Source organism: Dipodomys merriami, unplaced genomic scaffold (assembly GCF_024711535.1).
Source record: "Dipodomys merriami isolate MVZ:Mamm:240054 unplaced genomic scaffold, mDipMer1.0.p SCAF_1, whole genome shotgun sequence".
NCBI lineage: Eukaryota > Metazoa > Chordata > Mammalia > Rodentia > Heteromyidae > Dipodomys > Dipodomys merriami.
In genome coordinates, this window is record NW_027202270.1 from 133,793,002 (window position 1) to 133,819,018 (window position 26,017).

A 26,017-nucleotide genomic window follows, 5' to 3' on the forward strand; every position below is an offset into this window, starting at 1 on the left:
GGGATACACAGTTACATATACTCTCAAAGAACAGAATTATAGCCCAGGAGGAAAGAATGATGTGGCAATAAACAAACAAAAAATAAGTTAACAAGAGAAAAAGGGTAGTATTCAATAGTTCTTTATTGCAATTGATAATTCTCATTTTTTGGTAAACTGTAGTGGAACCCATAAGCCAGAAAAAAAATCTTTCTCAACTCTAAAACATATTAGATCTTCATAATTTCTTAAGGCTTATGCTAGGTATTACATGACAGAAACATTTAAATATCTGCCTAACCTTATAAACTTAAGACAGAGTTTATATCTCATTAATTGTTGTATCCTTTGCCATTTGAAGGAAAAGTGTCTTTCTCTCTCTCTCTCTCTCTCTCTCTCTCTCTCTCTCTCTCTCTCTCTCTCTCTCTCTCTCTCTCTCTCTCTCTTTTGTCGGTCATGTTTCTTGAACTCTGGGCTTGGGTGCCATCCCTGCGCTTTTCAGCTCAAGGCCAGCACTCTACCACTTGAGCTACAGCACCACTTCCAGTTTTCTGGTGGTTAATTGGAGATAAGAGTTTCATGGACTTTGCTGCCTGGACTGGCTTTGAACTGCAATTCTTGGATCTCAGCCTCCTAAGTAGCTAGGATTATAAACGTGAGCCACCAGTGCTAGGCAAATATCTTTCTTATACTTACAATACTCAGTAAACACTTGAAAGGCAAATGAATATCCAGTTTTTTAAACAAGGATGAAAGTTGGTAATTAGCAAAGAGCAAAGCAAAATACTGCCTTCTGCTCTAATTTTTCACTTTTCTAAACTCTGAATGTTTTTACAAAAACTCTTTTCACCTGGGCTATTGTAGAACTGTTATACTCCTGATCTCAAACTCAAAAAGCATCCTTTTTTTTTTTTTTTTTTTTGGTGCCAGTAGTGGGACTTCATTTCAAACCCCTGTACCCTTGCTTAGGTTTTTTGCTAAGACTGGCCCTCTACCAATTAAACTGTACTTCCACTTCTAGTTTTGGCTGAAGAATCTCATGAATTTTTCTGAGTTGGTTACAAACCTTGATTCTCAAATCATAGCCTCTTGAGCACCCATGATGTTAGATGAATAATTCACTTTATTAATGGGATACTATGTGGTATTTTAATACAGGTATACATGTTGTTTAATGATTAAATAAGGTTAAGCATATCTGTCTTATCAAATAATTTATCACTTCTTTATGAGGAAAACAGATAGCATATACTTTGAAATAAGCAGTATATTATTGCTATCTAGTTATTCCATTGTGCCAAAGCACACCAAGATTTCTTACTCTCAGCTAAATATAACCTAGGACCCATTGATATACACTTCCCCATCCTGGTCTCCACTTTTTTTTTTTAACCAGCTACTGGTAACTAATATTCAACTCTCAACTTTGATAATTTTTTCCCCCGTGAGAACATGCAACATTTATCCTTTTGTGTTGGTATAGTTTGGATCTTAAATACTGCCCCAATGTTCTTGTGTTGAAGGTTCCTATTGAGGCAGTGTTGAGAGGTGGAAATTTGAGGGGTGAGTGGATCACAGGGCTCTGACATCATGAATGGACTAATCCATTCAAAAGATTCATAGCTTAATGGGATACTGGAGCTGACAGAACTTTAGGAGGAGTAGGTAATTGGGAGCATGTCCCTGAAGAATGTGTTTTGTCCCTGGACCCGTATTTCTCTCCCTGAATTTGGCCAGCATGTGGTAAGCATCTTCGCTCCACCATGTATTCCTCATCATGTTAATTCCTGCCTCATACACCTAGAAGCAACACAGCCAAGCAACCATAGACTAAAACCTCTGAAACCAAGATTTAAAATAAATCTTTTAAGTTGATCTCTCATGTTTTTTATTTTAGTTTTTTGGTCAGTTGTGGAGCTTGAACTCTGGGCCATGGACACTTTCCCTGAGCTCTTCAGCTCAAGGCTAACACTCTACCACTTGAGCCACAGCGCCTACTTCTGGCTTTTCCTGTGTATGTGGTACTGAGAAATTGAACCCAAGGCCTCATGCATGTGAGGCAAGCTCTACCACTGAGCTATCTTCCCAGCCCCTCTTATATATTTTTTTGACAGTAAAACCAGAAAATAAAAATATAGCTTACTTCACTCCATACAAAGATCTCTAGTTCCGTTAATGATATTGCAAACAACAGGATTTCATTTTTTTATGGATAGACTTCCATTTTATGTACTATTTCACAGAGCAAGGAGCTTCCTTTAACAGATCTATTTCATTTCCTCTGTTAGACGTCGTGCGCGCGTGCGTGCGTGTGTGTGTGTGTGTGTGTGTGTGTCCACTTCTGGGGCTTGTACTCAGTCTGGGCACTGTCCCTAAGCTTCTTTTTGTTGAAGGCTAGTGCACTACTGGAGTATTATTGTTGGTTAAATATTTTATTATTTTTGAGGAGATAGAGATAGAACACTATTTTCCTGATTTCTTTCTCAGGATCTATATTGTTGGTTTATAGAAAAGTGACAAGTTTCATATGTTCATTTTATATTCTGCTAGGTTGTTGAGAATGTTTATTAGTTCTGGAGGTAATTTTATTTTGTGTGAAATCTGGAGTCTTTTAAGTACAGATTAACATATCATCTGCAAATAGGTATAATTTGACATCTTTCTGTATTCAAATCTTTTACTTCTTTCTCCTTTTTTATTACTCTGGCTAAGAATTCCAGTAGTATATTGACAGAACCATGTGATTTTTTTGTCCTTGACTAAATTTATGTGATGTATTAAAAGTATGGATTTATGTATGTTGAACCATCCTTGCATCTTTGGAATGAAATCAGTGTCATTTTGTATGATCTTTCCAATATGTTGTTGAATTTAATTTTCTAAAATTTCAGAGAGAATTTTTACATTTATTTACATGAAAAAAAATGTCTGTATTTCTTTTTGTGTCCTTGTTTGGTTTTGAAACAAGCTAGTTTCATAGAATGGGCCTAGTAGAGTGCTTTCCCTTTGTATTTCATAAAAAGTATTGGTGTAAATTCTTTCTTAAAGGTGGATTAAACTTAATCCACCTTTAATGTGGCTAGGTCTCACTGCTTGTTATAGACCTGTTTAAGTGGTTTCTATCTTCTTGGTTCAATTTTGTCTAGTCAAATGACCGAGATCTTTTTTTTTTTTGTTGGTCATGGGGTTTGAACTATGGGCTTCTGGTTTTCTAGTGGTTTATTGGAGACAAGAGTCTCATGGACTTTCCTGCCCCGGCTGGCTTTGAACCGTGATCCTTGGATCTCAGCCTCCTAAGTAGCTAGGATTATTGGCGTGAGCCACTGGCACCTGGCTGACAAGATGTTTTTTTTACCATTGTCCAATGAATAGCTAGGCTTATAGATGTCTTTTATAATACCCAGTTTATTTGTTGAGATGGGATCTTGGTATTTTTTGGGTTTGTATGGAACTTGATCCTTTTGGTCTCTGATCCTCAAGTAACTAGGATTACAGGTGCATGAAACCATGCCTGGCCTTAAATCTATCATATGTGTGCATGCATGTGCATGTGTGTGTGTATTTGGGTACTTAGCCTCCAGCTTGCTAGACAGCTGCTTTACCAGTTGAGTAATGCCTCTAGTACTTTTGCATATTTTTTTCAACAGAGTCTCATGTTTCTGCCTAGGCTGCCTTAGACCATGAATCTCATATTTATGCCTTTCATACAGCTGGGGTGACATGTGCATGCCAGTATACCCCAGCTTCTTATTGGCTTGCTTCCCCCCCTCTCTCCCCAGCTGGTCTATCATGATCATTCTGATTTCTACTAAATGAGCATCTAGGATCACAAGTGTGAGTCACTACACCCAGCACATCTACCAACTCTTAATATACAGTTTTTCATCTTGATGAGTAAACCTATTTTTAAACTTATAAATGAATGAAGGGTGCTTTCATATTGTAGAGCAGATTGAAGTAGAAACAAAGTATAAATAGTTCTTGATTCAATAAAAAATCTTAGGAGGAAGCTTTATGCCTTATAATAATTTAAAAAATGTCTGAACTACCTAAGTGTGAATTATTTTTCATTCTTTGAATATACTGAAAATCTCCAAGAACACTGGTTCTATCCATATTAATTCTAGTATTTCTAGTTCACGTATTTGCAACTAGAATCCCTTTTATTTCTACTTCCTGAATCTTTCTGAATAGCAAACTACCTATGACAAGTTTCTTAGGAAATTTAAAGAACAAAGATGATAGTAATACATATGATCAGCTTAAAACAGTTAACAAATGCGTGGTTCAGATGTCAGAAACATTTTGCCTTTCACAGAAATCTCTCCAATTAAGATAAACTTGGTTTCAAAGCTCTAGGAAACACTGAGTTTATAGATTTAGGAGTACAAGACACATTACATAAGTGAAATTAATTTCATTTTGCCTTCAATTTACAAGTTTTATACTTGTGTATTGAAGGTAATGAGCCTCATAGTATTTCTCATAAAACTAGAATGCAAACATTTGCTTATTTTCTAGGGCTGATAATAATAAAGATTATTAAAGGAAAATACTCCTAAGGTTTCTGTACATCAGGACTGTAAAACAGCATTTTCACAAAATGTTAGTTCAGTGCTTTGTATTATTGGTTTACAACTCACAGAATGAAATTTCAGTTCTTTACAGTGGTATATGATTACATAAAACTATTGTTCATTTTCAGCTCCACTGCCCATTGCCATGTTAGTTAAATATAAACAATATTGTAAACATCAGAATACATGGTATTATTTCATGTTTTTATGCCACAAACACTATGTTCTTTGTCTGGACTAACTTTTCTCTCATCTTTTTGTTTCCTCAGAAATTACTATTCCTTATTCACAAATTTATTTTAGTGAGGAAGTTATCAAATAATGATATGAATATGTCAAAAATAAACTGGAGCAAGCTTGAAGAGTATTCCTTTGGTCAAATTTAGTACAAGTTCATCACCAAAATAAATTAAGTTAGTAACAGACTTTCTTTGATAAAAGGAAAATAAGACCATAAACACATAGTAGTTCTAATGTTAAGAAGTACAATTTTCTGGCGCTGGTGGTTCACACATGTAATCCTAGCTACTCAAGAGGCTGAGATGTGAGGATTGTGGTTCAAAGCCAACCCAGGCAGGAAATCTGTGAGACTTCTCTTGAATAAACTACTAGAAAACCAAAAGTAGTGTTATGGATCAAATGGTAGAGCACTAGCCTTTAGCTGAGGAGCTGAAGGACAGTGCCCAGGCTGAGTTCAAGCCCCACGCCTGACCAAAAAAACCTCCCAAACATGATAAAGATGAAAAAGTGATAAAAAAAATTCTTAGAATGCCAACTGATAAGTGAAGAAGTATTATAATTAGAGAGCACCACAATGGCAGCCATCATAGTGATAACTGTTTCAGACAAAATAAACAATGAATTCTTAAAATTAGAAGGCTTCAACCACAACAAAAATATGCTTATTTAGTCTCAACATATATCCACACAAGATACTTACTAAATACAGAGCAAAAATAGTATTTCTCAGTGAAAAAATCTAACACTCACCGTTATGACCAAGTTATCAAAGTTAATTATCAACAGTCACACAACAGACCAACATCATAAGCCCCCCTGTAATGATGTATTGGAAAAAAATACATCACATTAGGTGACAAATGATATAATAAATCATGATGAAGCACCATAAAAATCTAATTTGAGGGACACTGTACAAAATAACTGACCTATATACTCTTCAAAAATATTGAGGTCATGAAAGACAAAAACTTGAGGAATTGTTCTAGATTAAATGTGCCTAATGTGACATCATAGCTAAATATAACACATGATTCCGGGCTGGATCCCAGATCAGAACAAAAGAATAATTTTTCCTTTTTCTATAAAGAGCATCATTTTAAAAAAGCACAATTTAATTGGTATGATATTATATAAGAGTATTGTGGCAATGTTCATTTCTTGATTTTCATAATTGTACTGAAGTTATATAAAATAATGTCTTTTATTCCTTTCTAATCACCGTTTTACCCCCGATTCACATTGAAGCATCATGTCTGTAACGTACTCTCAGGCAGTTTGGGAAAATAGTATATTAATAAAAAAAGATGATAGAACATAAATTCTTCATGCAATTCTTGCAACATTTCTGAAACAAAATTTTTCTCCAATAGTATCCTGTCTATGAAACAATGTATGACCTTTATATTCTTGAAGAACTTAGGCATTACAAATAACTCTATTTTAGGATTTTTACTGAATATTTCATTATAACCAAATAGTCATACTTTGTTACACACAAGGCCTGTTTTCTTAACTACTTTCTCAGTTCAAGGATGAAAAAGTATCTTAATATCAACACCCAAAGATGTTATGATGACAGGCTCTAAACAGATCTTCAAACCTTATTCTGGTCAGTTAGCTCAGAGTTGTCTTTACTAGAACTATCCATTTAAAAAAGTTACAAATAGACTAAAAACTACTTACATTTCTCCTCTTCTTCCTAACTTTTCATTCAACAGTTCTGAGTCAGTTTCATAAGCAAAAAAGCAAGAATAAGAAAAAATGATAACCATAATTTTTAGTTAAAGTCATATAGTCAGGAAATAGAAAATTACCCTTGCTCCATGTCTGCACTACATAGTTAAATGATTAAATAATAGAACTATATGCAACAGTAAATTCATTTTTAAAGACTACCTTTTTGCTCAGGAGATTTATCTATCTATCTATTTATTGATTTTTTTGGGTCCGGTCATGGGCCCTGAACTCTGGGCCTGGGCATTGTCCCTCAGCTCAAAGCTAGCACTCTACCACTTGAGCCACAGCACCACTTCCAGCTTTTTTCTTTTTTCTTATGTGGTGCTGAGGAATCAAACCCAGGGCCTCAGGCATGCAAGGCAAGCGCTCTATCACTGAGCCACCTTCCCAGCCTCCAAGGAGGTTTATTTTTATAAGGCCAAAGTAAGAAAAAGTAAATAATTTTCCATGATCTAATGTGGACCTGTACTTGCCAGGCAAGCACTTGAGCTTTATCTACAGCCTTTTTTTGTGTTAGTTTTTTTGTGCCAGTCCTGGGGCTTGAACTCAGGGTCTGGGTGCTTTGAGACTCATTTTGCTCAAGGCTAGCTAGCATTCTACCTCTTGAGCCACAGCTCCATTTCTAAGCTTTTTTGGTAGAGTCTTATGGACTTTCCTGCCCAGTCTGGCTTTGAACTGTGATCCTTAGATCTCACTCTCTTGAGTAGCTAGGATTACAGGTGTGAGCCACTGGTGTCTGGCCCTTTGCTCCTTTTGAAGTTTTCTCTTCAATTTGATACTAACATATTTTGGTATATGCCTCTTTGATTCATTCTAGTTGTTGTCTCTTGAGCTTCATACATTTAGATGTTCAGATTTGGGGTGGTTTGATCATTATTTCTTCCAATACATTTTTTGTCTCTTTCTCCTCATTTTCTTTGGGACTGCCTGTGAAATATATATTGATTGGCTTGATGACCTCTCATAAATCCCTTTAGTTTTCTTCACTTTCTTTCTTTTTTGCTTTCCTGACTCCACAATTTCAAACCATCTATTTTTGAGTATGCTGAAGTAACCTGCTCTGCAGAAGACACTGGCAGGTTTCCATTTAGGTAAATTTATCCTTCAGTCAGAACTACCCTCTTATACAAGAGTTATGTACTGAGCTGCCCCAAGTTTGTACCCTCCACTCCCATTCCATGCATGCTCTGGATGCAGGTCTGAAATTATTCCAGGAGAACCAGTGCTATAGTAAGAGTGCACATGATCAAAGGCTTCTACGGCTTGGTATGTGCCTGTAGTTCTAAGCTTGAACTCCCAGATTGCTTGACAAACACACTTTACATACCATTACTAACTCTTTAGGTGGGACACTTGGTACCCTGAGCACTAGTGCTGACATCAGTTCAGACCAATGCTATGTTCTTTCCATGTGCTTTGAGCTCTATATCCTGGCTCCAAAGTCTGGAACTCAATTCTTAGATAGTATATATCAAGAGAACTCTCATGAACCTGTCTCTGGCTGTGACATCCTCCATGGGAGAAAAAGACATCAGGATTATCCCAACAGCCTCTGCCAGCAAATATGAGCATCCTTAGCTTTAGCTATTGAAGACTTCTGTAATTGATACTGATCTCAGTTCATGGAGTATGTTGCTCTGCCCTCTGGAGCTGGAACTGCCATACATTCTACCTCACAACCGCTCATACACTGGTGAAGATTTTTCTCTAGCAAGACCACTCAGTAAAGTCTGGAAGAAGTGACTATTTCATCACATATGCTGATGTCAATTGGAGGCAAAAAATAAAACAAAACAAAAACAAAAAACAGAACCATGGAGAAACACATCAAGGAAACACAACATTATTAAAGCAACCATAATTTCCAATAACCAACCCTTCAGCAATGGAAATATGTATATTTCCTGAAAGAGAATGCAAAATAATATTTAATGAGATGCAATAGAACTCAGGAAGCTCAGAAAACACATAAGTTCAATAAGGAGATAGACATTATAACAGAACTATATAGGACTTCTGGAACAGAATTATGCCAAGTAAACATCAGTCAACAAGCAGATTTGATTAAACAGAAAACAGAATTCTGTGCTACTGAAGGTGGCAAATATGACAACTCTCCTGATCTAGTCTTATAACCTGTATAAATATATTGAAATATCAAATATATCCCATAAATATACATAATTACTACATGTCAAATAAAAATTAAAAAAACCTATTTATTTTTGTGGTTCTGTGGTCAATGTCATGGCCTTATGCCTGCAAATCATGCATTATACCACTGATCTCTATCTCCAACCCTCACAAATAATCTTTGTTTTTGTTTTGTCAGTTGTGGGGCTTGAACTCTGGGTTTGGGCACTATCTGTGCACTCTTCAGCTCAAGGCACAGCTCTTGGGCTCTTGAGCCACAGCACCACTTCTGGCTTTCTAGTGGTTTATTGGAGATAAGAGTCTCACAGAGTTTCCTGCCCGGGCTGGCTTTGAACCGTGATCTTCAGATCTCAGCCTCCTGAGTAGCTAAAGAGGCATGAGCTGCCGGCACCCAGCTCACAAATAATCTTTGAACTTGAAGATAGGTCATTTGATAGCATCAAAGATAGTTTATACCCAACATGCTTTAAACCACCACTCTCACATCTTTGTTTAAGGATTAGAATGGGTAGAGGTCTGGCATGGAGCCTTTTCTGAGGTAGAGGGCTTATGATAATACACATGTGAGCTCTCTTTTGGTCAGGAAGTGGGGCTGGTGCTTGGTCTGGCCTGCAAGACATGGACTCAACTAAAGGAATAAATGGAAGGACAGCCTGAGGGATTGGTCAAAATTTGGCATTGCAGATCATACTAGTTCCAGGTTGGACATTGGTATGCCATTTTTGCTTCTAAGGTAAGAAAATGCAGGAGACACTGGTGTGATAAAAAGTTTCTTTAGGCAAGACAGGTGCCAGTGGCTCACACCTGTAATCTTAACTACTCAGGAGGCTGAGATCTGAGGATCACAGTTCTAAGCCAACCAGGGTAGGAAAGTCCATGAAACTCTTACCCCTAAATAACCACCAGAAAACTGGAAGTAGTGCTGTGGCTCAAGTGGTAGAGCACTAGCCTTGAGCAAAAGAGTTCAGGTACAGTACCCATACCCTGAGTTCAAGCCCGACAACCATCACTACCAACAACAAAAGTTGCTTTAGAAATAAAATCTACAGATTACTTAGTGATAATGAATAGAATCTCTTCCAAATACATACTTCAAAATACATACTGCATTGTGGAACTGGAGAAATACCTGAGATATGAAAGACCAATGGAAGATGGATTGGATGATAGTTTTAATACATGGAAATATTACCCACAGCAATGAATTCATTTATCCCCTCAACCCCCAGTAATAGAAAAACTAGTACTCAAATTTAATAGAATGGCAAGGGCTCTAAATCACTAAAAAAAAGATATTAAAAAAGAAAAGAAAATTGGAATTCTCTTACCTCCCAAGTTTGAAGCTTACTAGAAGACTATAGTAACTTAAACTTGCATCAGGATAGATATACCACAACAGTAGGTATATGCTAAAAATAATTGAAAACAAGTACTCAAAACAAACATTCATGCCAGCATTACTGAAACAGCCAAGAACTGGAAATGGTTCAAACATCTGAATAATGGCTAAACAAAATGTGGCGTAAAGATAAAATAGAGTTTTATACAGCCACAGAAGGAATGAACATGTATATATGCTATAGTGTTGGTAAAGCCTGAAAAAATTAAGCAACATAAAAGAATCCAGACTGAAAACATCTTATGTTGTATGAACCCACTTATGTGACATACAGAGATTAGAGGTAGAAATTCCTAGAGATAGAATCCCTACTGGTAGTTTCCAGGTGAAAGTAAAGAGGAAATGCTTAATGGGTGTGAAGTTTCCTTTTGGGATGTGAAATTATTTTGGAACAAGATAGCAATAGATGTGCCATACTAGAATTTATTAACAATTGATGCTCACTTTAATTTTCATTATGCAGATTTCACATGTACACACATACACAAGCCCACGCATACACAAAAACAGACTGGATCTCTGTGAACCAGCAGGGAATGCTAAGATTCAGTCAAGGAAGTGCTCTTCCTTAGTGTGGTAACATCTGATTGTGAGATTCTAGCATTTGATAGGTCCTTGGGAAACATAGTTAAGACTAAGACTTCTCACTCTCCATAGGTTAAGGATTTTGCTTTGAAAAATCCCTGGAGACTCAGAGCCTCCTAACTGGGGATAGGGAAGAATCTTTAAAGTTCCAATGAGGTATCACAATAGATCAAAGTCTGATTTCTTTGAGCTCCCAAATTAATAGGTTTATTTTGTTTCATAAGTGTAGGGAATCCTTTTAAGGCCTACTTAGTATGATTAAATTTGAAAAGCCTTTATTCTTCATAGATATCTGTCTTATTACTTTTTTCACTTTTTTTTTTGGGGGGGGGGGTGGGTGGGTCGTGGGGCTTGAACTCTGGGTCTGAGTGCTATCCCTCAGCCCTTCAGCTCAAGGCTAACACTCTACCACTTGAACCATGGCACCACTTCCATCTGTCTAATTATTAACAACACATTATCCTTGTCATTTTTGGTTATATTTCTATAAGGAGAAATTTTATAAGGGGGAAAAAGGGTATAAGGTCCACTGAGAAGCTTGAGAAACAATCTTTTGTGCAAACTCAAGAGCATCAGGCTTCTCAGACTGCTGTTATTTGGATAACTTTTCCTATCATCATCAACCTTTCTCCCTCCTACCCTCCCTCCCTCTAGCCTATCCTCCTTTCCTCCTGCTTCAATCACCTAAGTAACTAGATAACAGGCATGTACTATCACATCTGGCTTATTCTTTATTCTTAATTTGTTAGGTTAATGAAAGCATTAATAGGATGCTAGGAATTGAGACTTGCTAAGCATAAATGTGAGATCTTCTATGAAGAGTAAAGAAAGCAAAAAAAGGGTCTAGGTCATGATTCAAGTGGTAGAGCACCCATCTAGTAAGTATAAGGCCCTAAATTCAAACCCTAGTACTGCCTCCCCCCCAAGGAAAGGCAGAATGGGAATAATCTAAAGATGAAGACTGAATTGTATAGGAAAATATAGAGGTTTAGAAAAGCTATAGTTGTTGTATAGGAATTTTTTGTTTATTTCTATTATGAAACACTTCACACTCATTTTCCAAAGTGACTGCATGATTATGATCCTCTTCAAGAGGATATGTGTGTGTGTGTGTGTGTGTGTGTGTGTGTGTGTTGCTGAGGATTAAATTCAAGATGTAGAACATGGGGCTGGGAAGGTGGCTCAGTGGTAGAGCGCTTGCCTTGCATGCATGAGGTCCTGGGTTCGATTCCTCAGCACCACATAAGCAAAAAGAAAAAAGCCGGAAGTGACACTATGGCTCAAGTGGCAGAGTGCTAGCCTTGAGCTGAAGAGCTGAGGGACAGCGCCCAGGTCCAGAGTTCAGGCTCTACAACCGGACCCCCCCCAAAAAAAGATGTAGAGCATGCTATACAGGGTGCTCTACTACTGAACTACATCTCAGTTCTCATCTTTGGTTCTAAATTTTACATTATTATAAGCAGAAATGGCCAATTATTATAAGAGACTCTTCCAGTAACTCCAAATTTATCATCAACAGGTATGAGAACCTTTACTCAACAATTCCTAAATAACCCTTTTGTAACCTGAAACCTAGTCCTGAAAAATGTACCAGAGAAAGCTCTGGAATTCCACTTAAAAGAGTCTTAACAGGTATTATTAACTAGTATGACAGCAGTTTAGTTCTCATGGTTTGATCTCTGAGTTTATTTTCTCAATTACAGGGTATACATCTTTCATGGATTATACACCCATTTTAAAATTTATACAAGATGTCAACTTTAGAAACACAAAGACCTCTGAAAGAGGCAATTCTCACTCATAAGATATAAAGAGCTTTATATCTAAGATCAATAGAATAAAAACTATACATTAATCTGCATCTTTACTAAAAATCTTTATTGCTGTTTTCAGTTCTTTTGTATCCCAGCTAAGGTTTCCTTTAATTATGCTTCCTATATTTCCCTTTGTATCATTTATTTTAGTTATTTTTCAGTTAAGGCCTTATATTTTTCCAGGGGCCAGCGTTGGCCTTAGATACTCTTGCTATTGCCTTCCTAACAGTTTGGGATTATAGGTAGTCATATTATGCCTAGCTTATTTACTGAGATAGAATCTTACTAACTTTTTTCCCAGGCTAGCCTTGAACCACAATCCTCCTAATCTCCATGTACAGAGTAGCTGGGGTTATAGGTGTAAACTACTATACTTGGCAGTTTTTATGGTATTTTTAAGGAGTCAAAGTTAGTTTTTCTTTGAGAGAATAAAGTCAGCTCTTCCCTAAACAATTTAGATAAAACTCTGTTAAATTCTAACTGTTTTCTAGTATCTATTGATATATTAACACATTTTTATGTATGTTTTAAAAAAGTTTATTATACTTGTCTTTATGTTGGCTTCATTTTGGAACTATTTCCTTGAAGACAGTTAATTTAGTAACTAAGTAAAACATGATTATAAGTAGAAAGAATAGGATATAGAAGAAGGTTTAATCATCTGACTGGGGGAAATTCAGAGGAGTCACAGGAAACATACCTGAACTGACGCTTTATGGATAAGGAAGAATCATACAGAAAAATAAGGGAGTAGAAAGTTTATGCAGTGGTGAAAAGAGTCTAAAGGGATACAGGCACCATTTAGCATTGAGAATGGGAAACTGTAGGTACAGTATTAGAGTACAGGGTAAAGAAAAAACAGAAAGATAAAAAACAAGTCTAAATAGGCAATCAAGAAGTTTGGAGGAAGAACAACTCATTGTGCTAAATCCAGGCTATTGAACCACAATTTCTATGTTAGTAGCCTACTTGTAATGATGAAATACTTACTGGCTCTGAGGATATTCTCCTTGCTGCTGCACCTGGACTGGACCTGTAGAAAGAGCATAGATTCAGTAATAGGATTCATAACAGACAGCCAGATATGTGTATTTAGTGGGCAAACTCCTGAGGTCTAGGAGCAAAGGGTTTTATATGTCTCAGATGTCATAACATGTTAGTAAAAATATGTACTTTGGTTAATATATATTTTAATTCATCCTTTTCATATTTTAAAGAAGACTGACTTCCAGAAAAATTACAGGTATACTATTATAAATTGGACAGAGATAAAACCAAAAGCATTACTGAATTCATGTATATTAAATCAGTACAGTGGCCCTGTGAGTTCCATATCTGTAGATTAGAAATATTAAGAAACATCCTGCATCTGGACATTTTCTTCTTATTATTTCTTAAAGAACACAAGATAGAAATTACTTACATAGCATTTATATTGTATTCCGTTTCATAAGTATACAGTATTTCTAAAATATGTGTAGCTTATATGCATAATACTGCACCATTTTATATATATATATATTTTGCTATCAATGAGGATCCAATTCTCCATGGATACCAAGGAATGACTGTGTATAGAAAAAGTTTCAGGTTATCACATATTAAAGCATGAATACAGATTCTTAATCTGAAGGCATTTAGTTTAGCTCTTGAGTAGAATAATGAAATTCAAGTAAGAAGATGTAATATTCCATTGTAATTTACACATAGAGATATAAAATGTAGTGATAGGGAATAGAGAAGTCTGATATACATTTATCTTTGATCCTAATTATCTTTGTGATTTACTGATTAATTATTTATAATATTGATTATGAAAGATGCTTCTGTAGATATCAATTAAACTAAATCCATTTGTTTACAATTTTGAGGTTATGAATATAATTTATCAATCAGAAGCCTTTATGTTTTTATTCATAAATTCAGGTCAAAGTGACACATTCTTTTAAAGGATATCAAACTGTTGTATTCAAGGCCATGTAAGATGGCATTAACATGAATTTTTTAATTTCAGACATAACTGTATTTAAGCTCTACACCTTTTCTTCCCACTCCACAGCAGCTTGCCCCAAATGGATATATACACAACAAATTATTTTCTACATCTTAACACATTCTACTATTGCATGAAACAGCTTATGAAAGGAATGTTGTAACTTAGAGTGGATTATGGTTGTCCTTTCCTAAAAAATTGTTAATGTTTAAATAAACAACAATTAAAATGTCACAAACATACAGACAAGGGTAAACAAAGCAAAAAACCATCACACACACACACACACACACACACACACACAGAGAGAGAGAGAGAGAGAGAGAGAGAGAGAGAGAGAGAGAGAGAGAGAGAGAGAGAGAGAAAAGAAAAAACATCCAAATGTTAGTTATTCTCTTTTGGCCCAGATTGTTTAAGTGCCTTTAAGTATATTTAATAAAGATTCTAATCTGGAATATAAAATTATTTATTGACTTAGAAATCTCATTGAAGAACAACCTGGACCAAATGGGAAAGAAACTAGTGACTGTTTTAAGAAAAAAAAGTATGAGAACAAGGAAAAGGAAGAGAGAGAGGTTAGAGGGAATAAATCTAGATGACAGAAAAGAAAGCACAGGCTTACAGAAGGGGACATATAAATGGAGAAGGTTCTGCTATTTCTTATTGATAATTCATAAGAAGAAGATAAGAATGACTAATGAACTTGCTGCAAAATAAATAAGCAAGTTGGCACACTACAGAATGAAAATAAGTGTAACTATACCACTACAGCCTTAAAGAGGAAAAGAAACACACACTAACATAAATTAATAGACAAGCTTTAACAAAGAGAGAAACTACATTTTAAAAAGTGATTCAAAGAACACAAGAGAAAGCTAAAAGTGCGCGAGAAAATCTGGGAGGAAGTAGGAAAAGAAAGGGAAATGTTGAAAGACAAAAACAGAGTTCAAAGAAGTCAAATGGAAGTCAAGAAAGTCTTCAACAAGGTGTGAAACAAGATGTGAAGGAGCCCAAACCCATAGCGCAAAGCAGTGTTTGCGAATGGCAAGTAGCTCCTTTGATCAGTAATAGTTACTCTTAAGTCGTAGCCTCTATTCCTCCAGAGTTCATCTTTAAGCCCTTCCAATCTAGAGTGGAGCTAGTGTGTGGATAGAAACAAGAGATTTACAATGAACACAGCAGTTCAGATGAGTAGTTCAAATTGTCTCATAAAATGTTCCAACAGACATATATTATTATATACATTAAATAATGTATATAATGGAAATAGTGAAGAACTAGCTAGATTTTATATTTATATAATAAAAATAAGAAAAACAGCAACAAAATCTTTCTCCTTGCCTAAGTAGCTTAAAATTAGCAAAAATAATTCATAACATTTTAATAAAGAAACCCAGATTGCATTATAGTTTGGAACTGTATATTTCAAACAGCCTTAGAGGAAACATTTGGATGATGAAAACAATTCAATTCTCTGAATTAGGAGATCTATCAAGAAGTAGAAACTGCTAACAGAAGTATAGCCAATGTTTTCTCATTTAGGTTGGCTGCTTGAACCAGATTCGAATGAAATGCCTTTTAAAAATCAATGATTATGAAACTTTCTTTACTTTAGTGATATTGAATATGCATAACAAAAACTGAGGAAATTTAAAACTTTACTGTTTATGCATGGACTGAATGGCCTGACCTTCTACTGCACTATGAAACTGGTTACTTTATATTTACTTAATTTTATAAAATATCAATATAATGACTTAAATAACTCACAATGTAACAGGATGTACTTAAAAAAATAAAGCTGAGAAACAAGCATTACTTTTTCTTACATATATGGGCTATAAAAAAGGTCAGTAGGTCTATCTCAAGTTTTAAGGTTTAATGTTAATACTATTTTTATTGTTTTAAAATTTCACTGCATCTTTTCTTTCTGGGAAAAGGAGAAAGACTGAGAGACAAAATAAACTGAGATTCTGGCCTAAGTCTCAGGTATTAAAATGAAGGGCTGAATGAAGGGTATGGTACAGATTACCTATTACTATATTCTACTGTGTTACATTAGTTTACTACTCTTAATATCTGACTGGATTTATAGTGTTGGCAAATAATTCCCCTTTCTACTGGAATCAAAACTAAAGAACTATTTAAAAACACTACTTTTATTAAAGTCAATGGAGGAAATGAAAAATACAAGAGACATACTGACAACATATTCACTTACTAATCAAGATTGCTTTTAGACATAAAACAATTCAATTGAATGTGTTTACATATGCAACACAATTTTTGCTGACGATCATACTGTTGTATTAAAGAAGCTTAAGGTATGAAACAGAAAACAAAAGAAGGGCGAGCACATAATCAATGTTAAGAAACAAAAGCAAGAATGTCTTAAAAAATCTGAGCAACTTTTAACAAACAACCACAATCTTTAGTACAGTTAGAGAAATCACTTACCTTATACTTAGGTCATAACAAGAATAGCACAGTGTTTAAAGTCAGCTCTTCATTATGGGAGGTACAATCGAAAGCCATAGGTTATAATAGCATGAATTGCTACACAAAAATGAAGACTTTTTCAGCCCAACATGAAAAGCTAACTCTTAAGGGAGAACATTTCAACTTATGTTTAATGCAACATGAAGAACAATTGGGGGTATAAACATCAAAACATACCACAACATATAAAGTCTCACACTGAGAAGGGAGAATCAATCTCTCGGAACACAGAGATTTCATATGATCATAATTTGAGACATATAAGGGAAGGCACATCATTCTAATGGTAAAAGATGCATGCATAATGTATAACCATCCATTTATCTCCCCAACCCACATCCCATTCAAACACATAAAAGCCCACTAAGATTCAGGGAAAGAATGTAGTGCCAAGCTGTTATGAAGAAAGCAGGACACACGTAAGCGCAGCAGTGGTCATGTAATTTGAGGTGTTCTTCCCTTAAACCATCCCATCACCATGCTTATTTTAAAGATGCCAGGAAAAGATCCCTTTTCAATGCTGCAATAGCTACGAGCCCCCAGCTTGAAGCTAGTGTGTGGAATTTTGATCACCGTTCCCTGCGATGTCAGGGGCTCTCCAGTGGAAGCCAGATGGGTAACACCAGTTGGTGGGGTAAAATGTGTGAATAATAAACATCCTTTTCCTTCTGCATTTCACAGAAGAAAGGAGAGAAATAAATAAAATCAAACCCATGTTAAGGACAGGTTCATAACAATACAGATGTATAAATATTAAAATGAAGGTTATAATTGACTACAAGTTAACAAGTCAGATTTCACAAAAATTGCCTCTATTTTGCTGCTCACCAGGTTAATTCATATTTTCTTTGCAAATGCTACATAGTGTGGCTTACATAGAAAAATTCTGAACAGTTGGTCAGATGGGGTCAAAGTCAAGAGCAAAAGAAATCATCTTTGGTGGACATTAAGAAAAACCTTTAAATTTTTAGCATGACTTTAATAGTCAATAACTATCATTTTAAATTAGAAATTAAAATTCTGTACATATGTTTATTTTGTAATCTGAGAAGTCCTTGGAAAGACACAATTAAGGTTTTTTTTTATATAGTTAAAAGTAAAAAAAAAGAGGGCTACCTATTTAGAAAATAAATTTCTTATGTACTTTATTTGCAATAAAATTTAATATGGGCTGTTCTTATCAACTAATATGGTAATATTAATTCATCAGAAAAAAAAACAAGTGTGTTTTCCTATTACTGGATGAAGCACTTAACATCTAGTTTAATTTTTTTTGTATAAGATAAATTTTGATTCGTGTGTGGCATCTAAATTTAGTTAACAGATCTGTGACTATTCGAAAGGCCATGCACTTGTATCACAATTTTTCCTCTTTCACTGTATTCTTCACATGCCAAAACACCTTGACTTTTTTCTTTTCTTCTTTAGCATTTTAGGCTATGTGTCATCTCATAATCTTACCTTCTAATGGAGAGCTAATAGATTGTTGTGGGATTCAAAGAAATGACATATGTACCACTGATTTTAAGATGTAAAGAGAGAAACATACAGTAGTTGTTTTAAGTGAAGTCAGAGCTGTGGGATGATACTATAATTGTACATACTCCACATTATTTCAAAGTAGAAAGAAGTTTTTAGTTTTCATCCAATGTGTGTGGGGAGAGAAAGAGCAAACAATGCAATATACTGTTATATGTTTTTCAACAGAGATTGGCCAGACCTTTAAAAAATATCATAGCATATGATTATAAGCAGAAAGGCAAGTCATATCATCATCTAAGATATGAAGCAAAGTCTAAACATGCTCATCTAGAAAATGCTTTGTACTCATTATCTTTTAGATAAAGCTATTCTCTCTCCCTCTGGAATATCCTGTTTATTTTCAGATCCAAATTCCATGTCTTTTTTTTTTTTTTGGGTCCGGTCGTGGGGCCTGAACTCTGGGCCTGAGCGCTGTCCCTCAGTTCTTCAGCTCAAGGCTAGCGCTCCACCACTTGAGCCACAGCGCCACTTCCAGCTTTTTTCTTTTTGCTTATGTGGTGCTGAGGAATCGAACCCAGGGCCTCAGGCATGCAAGGCAAGCGCTCTACCACTGAGCCAACTTCCCAGCCCCAGATCCAAATTCTACTTGTCCTGTAGATAAAAATATTTCCCCAGGGCTGGGAAGATGGCTCAGTGGTAGAGTGCTTGTCTTGCATGCCTGAGGTCCTGGGTTCAATTCCTCAGCACCACATGAGCAGAAAAAAGTTGGAAGTGGCGCTGTGGCTCAAGTGGTAGAGTGTTAACCTTGAGTTAAAGAGCTGAGGGACAGTGCCTAGGCCCAGAGTTCAGGCCTCAGCACTGACCAAAAAAAAAAAAAAATGTATATATATATGTTTATATATTTCCCCAGTTCCTTAATCAGAAATATAATTAATAGCATTTTTATTTCAACAATATTGATATACTTTGTTTAGTTTCTCAAAATGTCTTATTTGAACTTCTATATTCCAAGTATTGATATAAATCCTCAATTAGAATATTCAGATTTGGAGAGAGAGGATTTAATATTCTTTTAAGCTTTCAATGTGTCAAATACATTGCACAGTACAGAGCAAATATTTGCTAAATTTTAAAGTTCATTTTGCTATAATTCTTGTTCTTTTCAATTTCTGCAATTAAAATGTGTGTGTGTGTGTGTATGAGAGAAAGAGAGAGAGAGAGAGGGAGGGAGAGAGAGAGAAAGAGAGAGAGAGAGTGTGCGTGTGCGCGCGTGTGCGCGCGTGTGCGTGTGCGCGCGTGTGCGTGTGCGCGCGTGTGCGTGTGCGTGCGTGTGCGTGTGTGTGTGTGTGTGTGTGTGTCCTGGGACTTGAAGTCAGGATCTAGGCAGTATCCATGAGTTTTTTTTTAACAAGTATTCTACCACTTGATCCATAGCTCCACATCTGGCTTTTGTTGTTGGTCATGGGCTTGCTTGAATGAGGACCTGGGCACTATCCCTGAGCTTTTTTGTTGGAGACTAGTGCTCTACCTCTACTAGTTTGAGTCACAGTGCCACTTGCGGTTTTCTGTTGGTTAACTGGAGATAAGAGTTTCATGGACTATCCTGTCTGGGCTCGTGTTGAGCCACATCCTCAGATCTCAGATTTCCTGAGTACCTAGGATTACAGGTGTGAGCCATCAGTGCCCAGTCACATCTGGCTGGGTTAACAGGCGATCAGAGTCTTACGGACTTTCTTGACTGTGCTAGCTTTGAATTGTGATCATCAGATCTTAGCTTTCTGAGTAACTAGGATTATAGGTGTGAACCACTAGTACCGGGCTTAAAACTTATTTCTGATAGTATAAGTATGATCACAGTCATCCCTGAAGTATATAAAACTATTTTATCAGTTTACAAAGGATTTTTACTTATTGGATCTTATAGTATCTAGAAATAAAGTATGAAATGCAAGTAGGTTATGAGTAAGAGTATAATCTGGATACCCTAACAGAATGATGTCAAAAATTTAGAAACCATGTTGGTATTGATATTACTTAAGGTTAATCAAATAGTAACGTGTGGAGTGTAATAAAATTTTGTCTACCTACAATTTGGGTTCAGGTCAGGTTGATAAAATTCCTTATTTTCTAACAGAGCAAGATGTTCTACCATCTCAAAGGGTCAGGTCACTAGAACTGCAGAGATAATAAGAGTTTGATTAGTCTTGGTCCTTTCTGATTTTACTTTGTGTGCCTTACCAAACTGAAATATTTAAGGGTAATCTGTTTCTGAAAAAAAAAAACAACCCTCAAGAGGACAGAAAAAATGAACCTCATTTATAATCTTTACTTGCCTCTTTCATCTACAAAGGAGCAAAAAGAAGAGATCAGACTTAAATAACTAACCAGCAACTCTACAATCTTAGAGGCTTACATTCTATTATATTACAGGGAAAATTAGAAATGTATTCTTCCATGACTCCCTTCACACATCACTCTATTCGAACAACTCAGGATGCAAGTATTTGGCTTATCTAAGCCTAGTGATAATTCTTTGTCTTTAATTAGGTTACCACATCACAACACTTTTGACTTATTTAGAACATGAGAAAGTGCATGATATAGGAAACGTCCTTTGAAGTTCAGTAGTTTCCTCTTCCTAGTTGTGCTACCTTGTACATGACATGGCTTGAATTTCCTGATTCAAAAATGGGGAAAATTAGGTACATTAATATATGTGAAAATAAAACTATTCTAAACAGAAAGTGCAGTATAAATTTAAATCATCATTATTATCCTCAGGTAGATAGTAAGTAACCTGTATTTTACACAAGTAGAATCTAAGGCATGTGAATAAAAATTTTCCTCTAGATCATGCCATGAATCAGTGACAACTAACAGATTATAACTGATTTTTTTTAAGGCTAAAGTTTCAGATAAAGGCTGAGGTATGAAATTACTTCAAAAGGATTAAGTTCTGCATTGTGCAACTTCAGGCAAGTTACCTCCTCTCTATGGATCACAGTTTCATCATCTATAAAATGAGGATGTTTCCAGGGCTTTAATCTGAAGTCAATGGGCCCCTTCAGAAAATCTAAGGTTAAAAATCCAGAGATCCATTTACTGGGTACAAAAATAGAATTGTAATCTTTATACCTAGAAACCTAGCAATATTTACTTTCATTATAAGCTTAGACAACAAACCACAGTAATAATAGAATCCTTTACTTCAAGTTATATATTAAAATATTATTTCAGCATGATTTCATCTTACATAGTTATTGGGCCAGCTTATAGCATTTGTTATTTAATATATTTAAAAGAAAAGCTATTATATTACAGATTATTTTTGATACCTTTTGATCATAATTTTAAATTATTTGATTTTATTTGTAATCCTATGCATTTTATTCATATAACTACAATGTTTTTGAAATGAAATCTGTAGGATTTGATGGAATAACAAATGGCTCCATGTCAGAATTAAGCTTAAAAACCTCTAGAATAATTTGCAAGTTTCCTTTTAGCTGTAGGAGTTTGTGGCTCTTAAAACCTCTTTCCACCTCTATTTTGTGCTCCTTAATCAAATCATCCATAAAGGAGTTCTTTTAAAAAATATATAAAATTGATCACTGAATTAATCGTTTACATGTAATAGACAAACAAAAAACAAAAAACTGCTACAGAAAAAAGTTCTATGCATCTCAGGGTTAAAAAATTCTGTCTCACTTTATTTTTATCCCATTACTTTAAATGATTAAATGGAAAAATAACTTGCCAGTCATCATATTAAAAACCCTAATCAAAGATGAACTTCCATACATATGCATACTATATATGCAAATACAAATGTTTATGTATCCATAATAAATTATTCCTCAACCTTAGACATTTATTATTTACAGATAAAAGCAACATTCTTATCAATGTGTAACATACAGTTCTATAGGCACATAGATAATTTTTATAAGCAAAAACAGTATAGAAGTTTTCAAATGACCATTTTTAAATGTTTGCCTACAGTAATATAATATTTTGTCTTACACTCCATTAAACTTTTGCATAGTCCTAAGTTAAGGTGAAGAATTCTTTTTTGTTACTGACTTCCAAAGAAGCTCAAGTTGTGGCAGGCTATGTAGTTGATGAAATGAATTACAATTACCACTAAACACCAAAGTTTGTTTATGCTTCTTTACAAGTAACGTGTTAAGTTTCTTATTTGCTCTTTAAGGGGAGCTATAGTACAATATTATATGTATAACATACCTAAAGATAGACTTGGTTTTCACTGTAACTCAAGGAAGTATGAATTTGATCATCAATGGTAAATATTCTTAATGTATGTCCTATATAAAGTTTTAATTCTAAATTGAGTCACTATTAATGACCTGTAGAAACTGTAAGTCCCAAACAAGGCTACACTTGGAACCAACATTTATGATTTAGTGTTATTTTGAGAATTTTAGTATTGATTGTAAGTATAAAGAAAATACACTACTCAGTTCAATGACTTTTTTTTTTTTTGACATAAGGGGATCCAGAGTATTTATGACATACTGCCCAATCTTCAGATTAATGTTTATTATTTTGTAGAATAATTCATCTTTATTCTAGAGGTTAGAAGGCAAGGACTATTACTATTATTTATGTTACACAATAAAATAGCATAGAACTGTCCTACTTGACTTCCAAATTTAATTACCTATATACTATTATTTGACCTTTTTCTTTCCCAAAATAACAAGGGCAATTGGTCATTATTGTATTTCTAATCAGACTTCCTTGAATTTCATGGTTCTTGACTATTCTCTTAGCAATGACAAAACCATCGAGAATAGGAATGTGTATGCAAGAGTGAAGGAAAACTAGTATAATGAAAAACCAGGTTAGGAAGTAGTATTCTGGAGCAACTTCCTGGATTTCAATCTTGGTTCTACCAATATTATCTGTCTAACAGTGTGTAAGAAACATCATCATTGTAGATCTGTAGGTCTTCATTTCCTCATGCAATAAATAAATAACATCTATTTATACTCAGGATAATTGTGAAAAATAAGATGTAAAAATGCTTGTTTAGAAGAGTTATTCATTTGAGTGAAATAATGTATTTTTGTTACTACTACTACTATCGTATTTTTGTTTGGATTATTCTTGATCTGTAATAAAAATGGTGACTGCTGGGTGCTGGTAGCTTATGACTTATAAATTACTCAGAAGGCTGAGATTTGAGGATTGTGGTCTGAAGCAAGCCCAGGCAGGAAAGTCCACAAGACTCTTTACCTTCAATAAACTACTCAGAAAAAAAAAAACAACAGAAGAGGAGCTGTTGCTCAAGTGATAGGGCCCAACCTTGAGAAAAAAAAAGCCCTATAGGGATAGCACTCAGGCCCTTAGTTCAAACCCAGAAATCCCGTATCCACCCCTACAACACACACCCAAAATGGTGGTTTATTTTTTGATTCTTGACAGCTCTGACAAGGTCAAGTAAGATTAATTTAGGTAAAGATTTGAGTAGGAAGTATTGAAATATACTAGTTTTAAAAATAGAGACTAAAGGACAGATATAACCAATAATCTAACAACTTGTATTATTGAGCATTTGTTATCATTATACATTTTCTGGCACCTCTGAGTCATGTTTTTATAAAATGTGAGTATTAAAATACTGAGTTTCTAATTAAATTTGATATTCTTTGTTATTGCTCTTAAATGCCTCCCTATACCAATTTATTTTTCATAAAAAAGTAGTGTTTCATAAAAAGGTAGAGAGAAGGGGTGACACTATCCAAAAAGAAATGTACTCATTAACTAACTTGTATAATTGTCCTCCCCTGCCCTCTGCCCCATATATTTCATATTTTTTTTCTTTTTTTGGGTCCGGTTGTGGGCCTGAACTCTGGGCCTGGGCGCTGTCCCTCAGCTCTTCAGCTCAAGGCTAGCGCTCTACCCCCATATATTTCATATCAGATGGATGCACTGATTTTCTTTCTAAATCAGAAAACTGTATTTAAGTATTAGAGGAAAAGTGACTTATAGTTTTGTAAAAACATAACTAGCATTTTATAGGCATAGGGAAGATGTCCAAATACAAAAATACACACTAGCAATGACTTAGAATCTGTGTGGAAAGTTCCTTTGAGAAGTACAGATAATATTAAGCTTTCTGAAGCCTGTATTACACAAATGTACAGTATATATTGTGGTGCTAATCAATCCTCCCATGGTCCTACAATGTTAGGAGTTAACAAATATAACTTTAGTATTAATTAACCTCTTGTTTATGTTATATAGGTTGTTGTTAGTTTTCTGAATGTTTAATTTTTAGGTATTTGGGCCTACATGGAGTAGCAGAAAACCAATTGCTATTTAAATTGCACTTTCAGTGTACAAAGAAGGGATAACTATATTTTTAAGAAATGGGTAAATTCATGACTCTAATACAAATATAAAAAAGAATGTGTGCCAAAGGCTTTATCTAAAATATTAATTAATGAAAAAAATTAGTAACATGTTATAACTGGTTTAAAAGAGATTTAAACAGACAGATGTATGTGCAATTGGGAAAGTTACAATGAATTTGCAGATAGTTGACCAATCATAGGGGAAAAATAAAGCTGTCTCTTCAACTATAAACTTGGATCATTTGTATTACTATTTGTATACTACAACTTAGTGTTGTACAATAGCTTAGGAGAGAATGTCATTAACAAGGCAGCCAGTAATCTTTTATTTTTATTTAGTGTTTAGTTTTATTTTGTTTATAAACTTAATTCTAGTTTGAGAGTTTGTCTTATGGTATATACCCTTGGTTTCTAAGAGTTTAAGCATAGCTAGTATGGTCACTTTAAATAAACTGTGTGAATTTTTTTTTTTTTTTTTTGCCAGTCCTGGGGCTTGAACTCAGGGACTGGGCACTATCCTTGAGCTTCTTCTGCTCAAGACTAGCACTCTACCACTTGAACAACAGCTCCACTTCTACCTTTTTCTGTATATGTACTATTGAGGAATCGAACCCAGAGCTTCATGCATGTTAGGCAAACACTCTACCACTAAGCCACATTTCAAACTGTGTTTTAAATCATAATATTAAAATAGTAATTTATCATTTCAAAACTTGGTTTTTATAAAAAATTTTCTAAATATATGATTTTTAAAGGATTAATATATAACAAATTTGTGTGTGTGTGTGTGTGTGTGTGTGTGTGTGTGTGTTACTCAAATTGAATCCAGGGCCATGAGCATGTTCAATAGGTACTCTACCACTGAACTATACTCATCAGCCCTACAACACATTTTTTTATAGCTTCCCTCCCCTCTCCCCTCCCTCAACCAACTAAGGACCCAACTCGGGGCCTTGCACTCATCAGGGAGGCACTCTCCCGCTGAGTTAAATCCCCAACCCTACAACACATTTTATAGTTTTTGTTTTCACCCAAGTCCAATGCAGATGCACTTTGAATGTTAACTAATCAAAATTCAGCCAAGAAAGTGGTAAGGGAAAGAGAAATACAATATCTGATATAAGGTAAATATATTACCCTGGAATTACTATGCAATTCAGATACTACATTTCTGG

At 35.0% G+C, this 26,017-nt stretch overlaps 1 protein-coding gene across 9 annotated transcripts in view; it reads right to left on the bottom strand.

The window, feature by feature from the left end:
- The window catches only part of Gphn (gephyrin), a 380,642-nt gene that overhangs the window by 91,338 nt on the left and 263,287 nt on the right, over positions 1-26,017 (bottom strand). For all 9 annotated transcript variants that reach the window (XM_070031737.1, XM_070031733.1, XM_070031738.1 and 6 more), the window contains one exon: positions 13,479-13,521. In XM_070031737.1, coding sequence (XP_069887838.1) covers positions 13,479-13,521 — 43 coding nt within the window. The remainder of the gene's footprint in view (positions 1-13,478; positions 13,522-26,017) is intronic.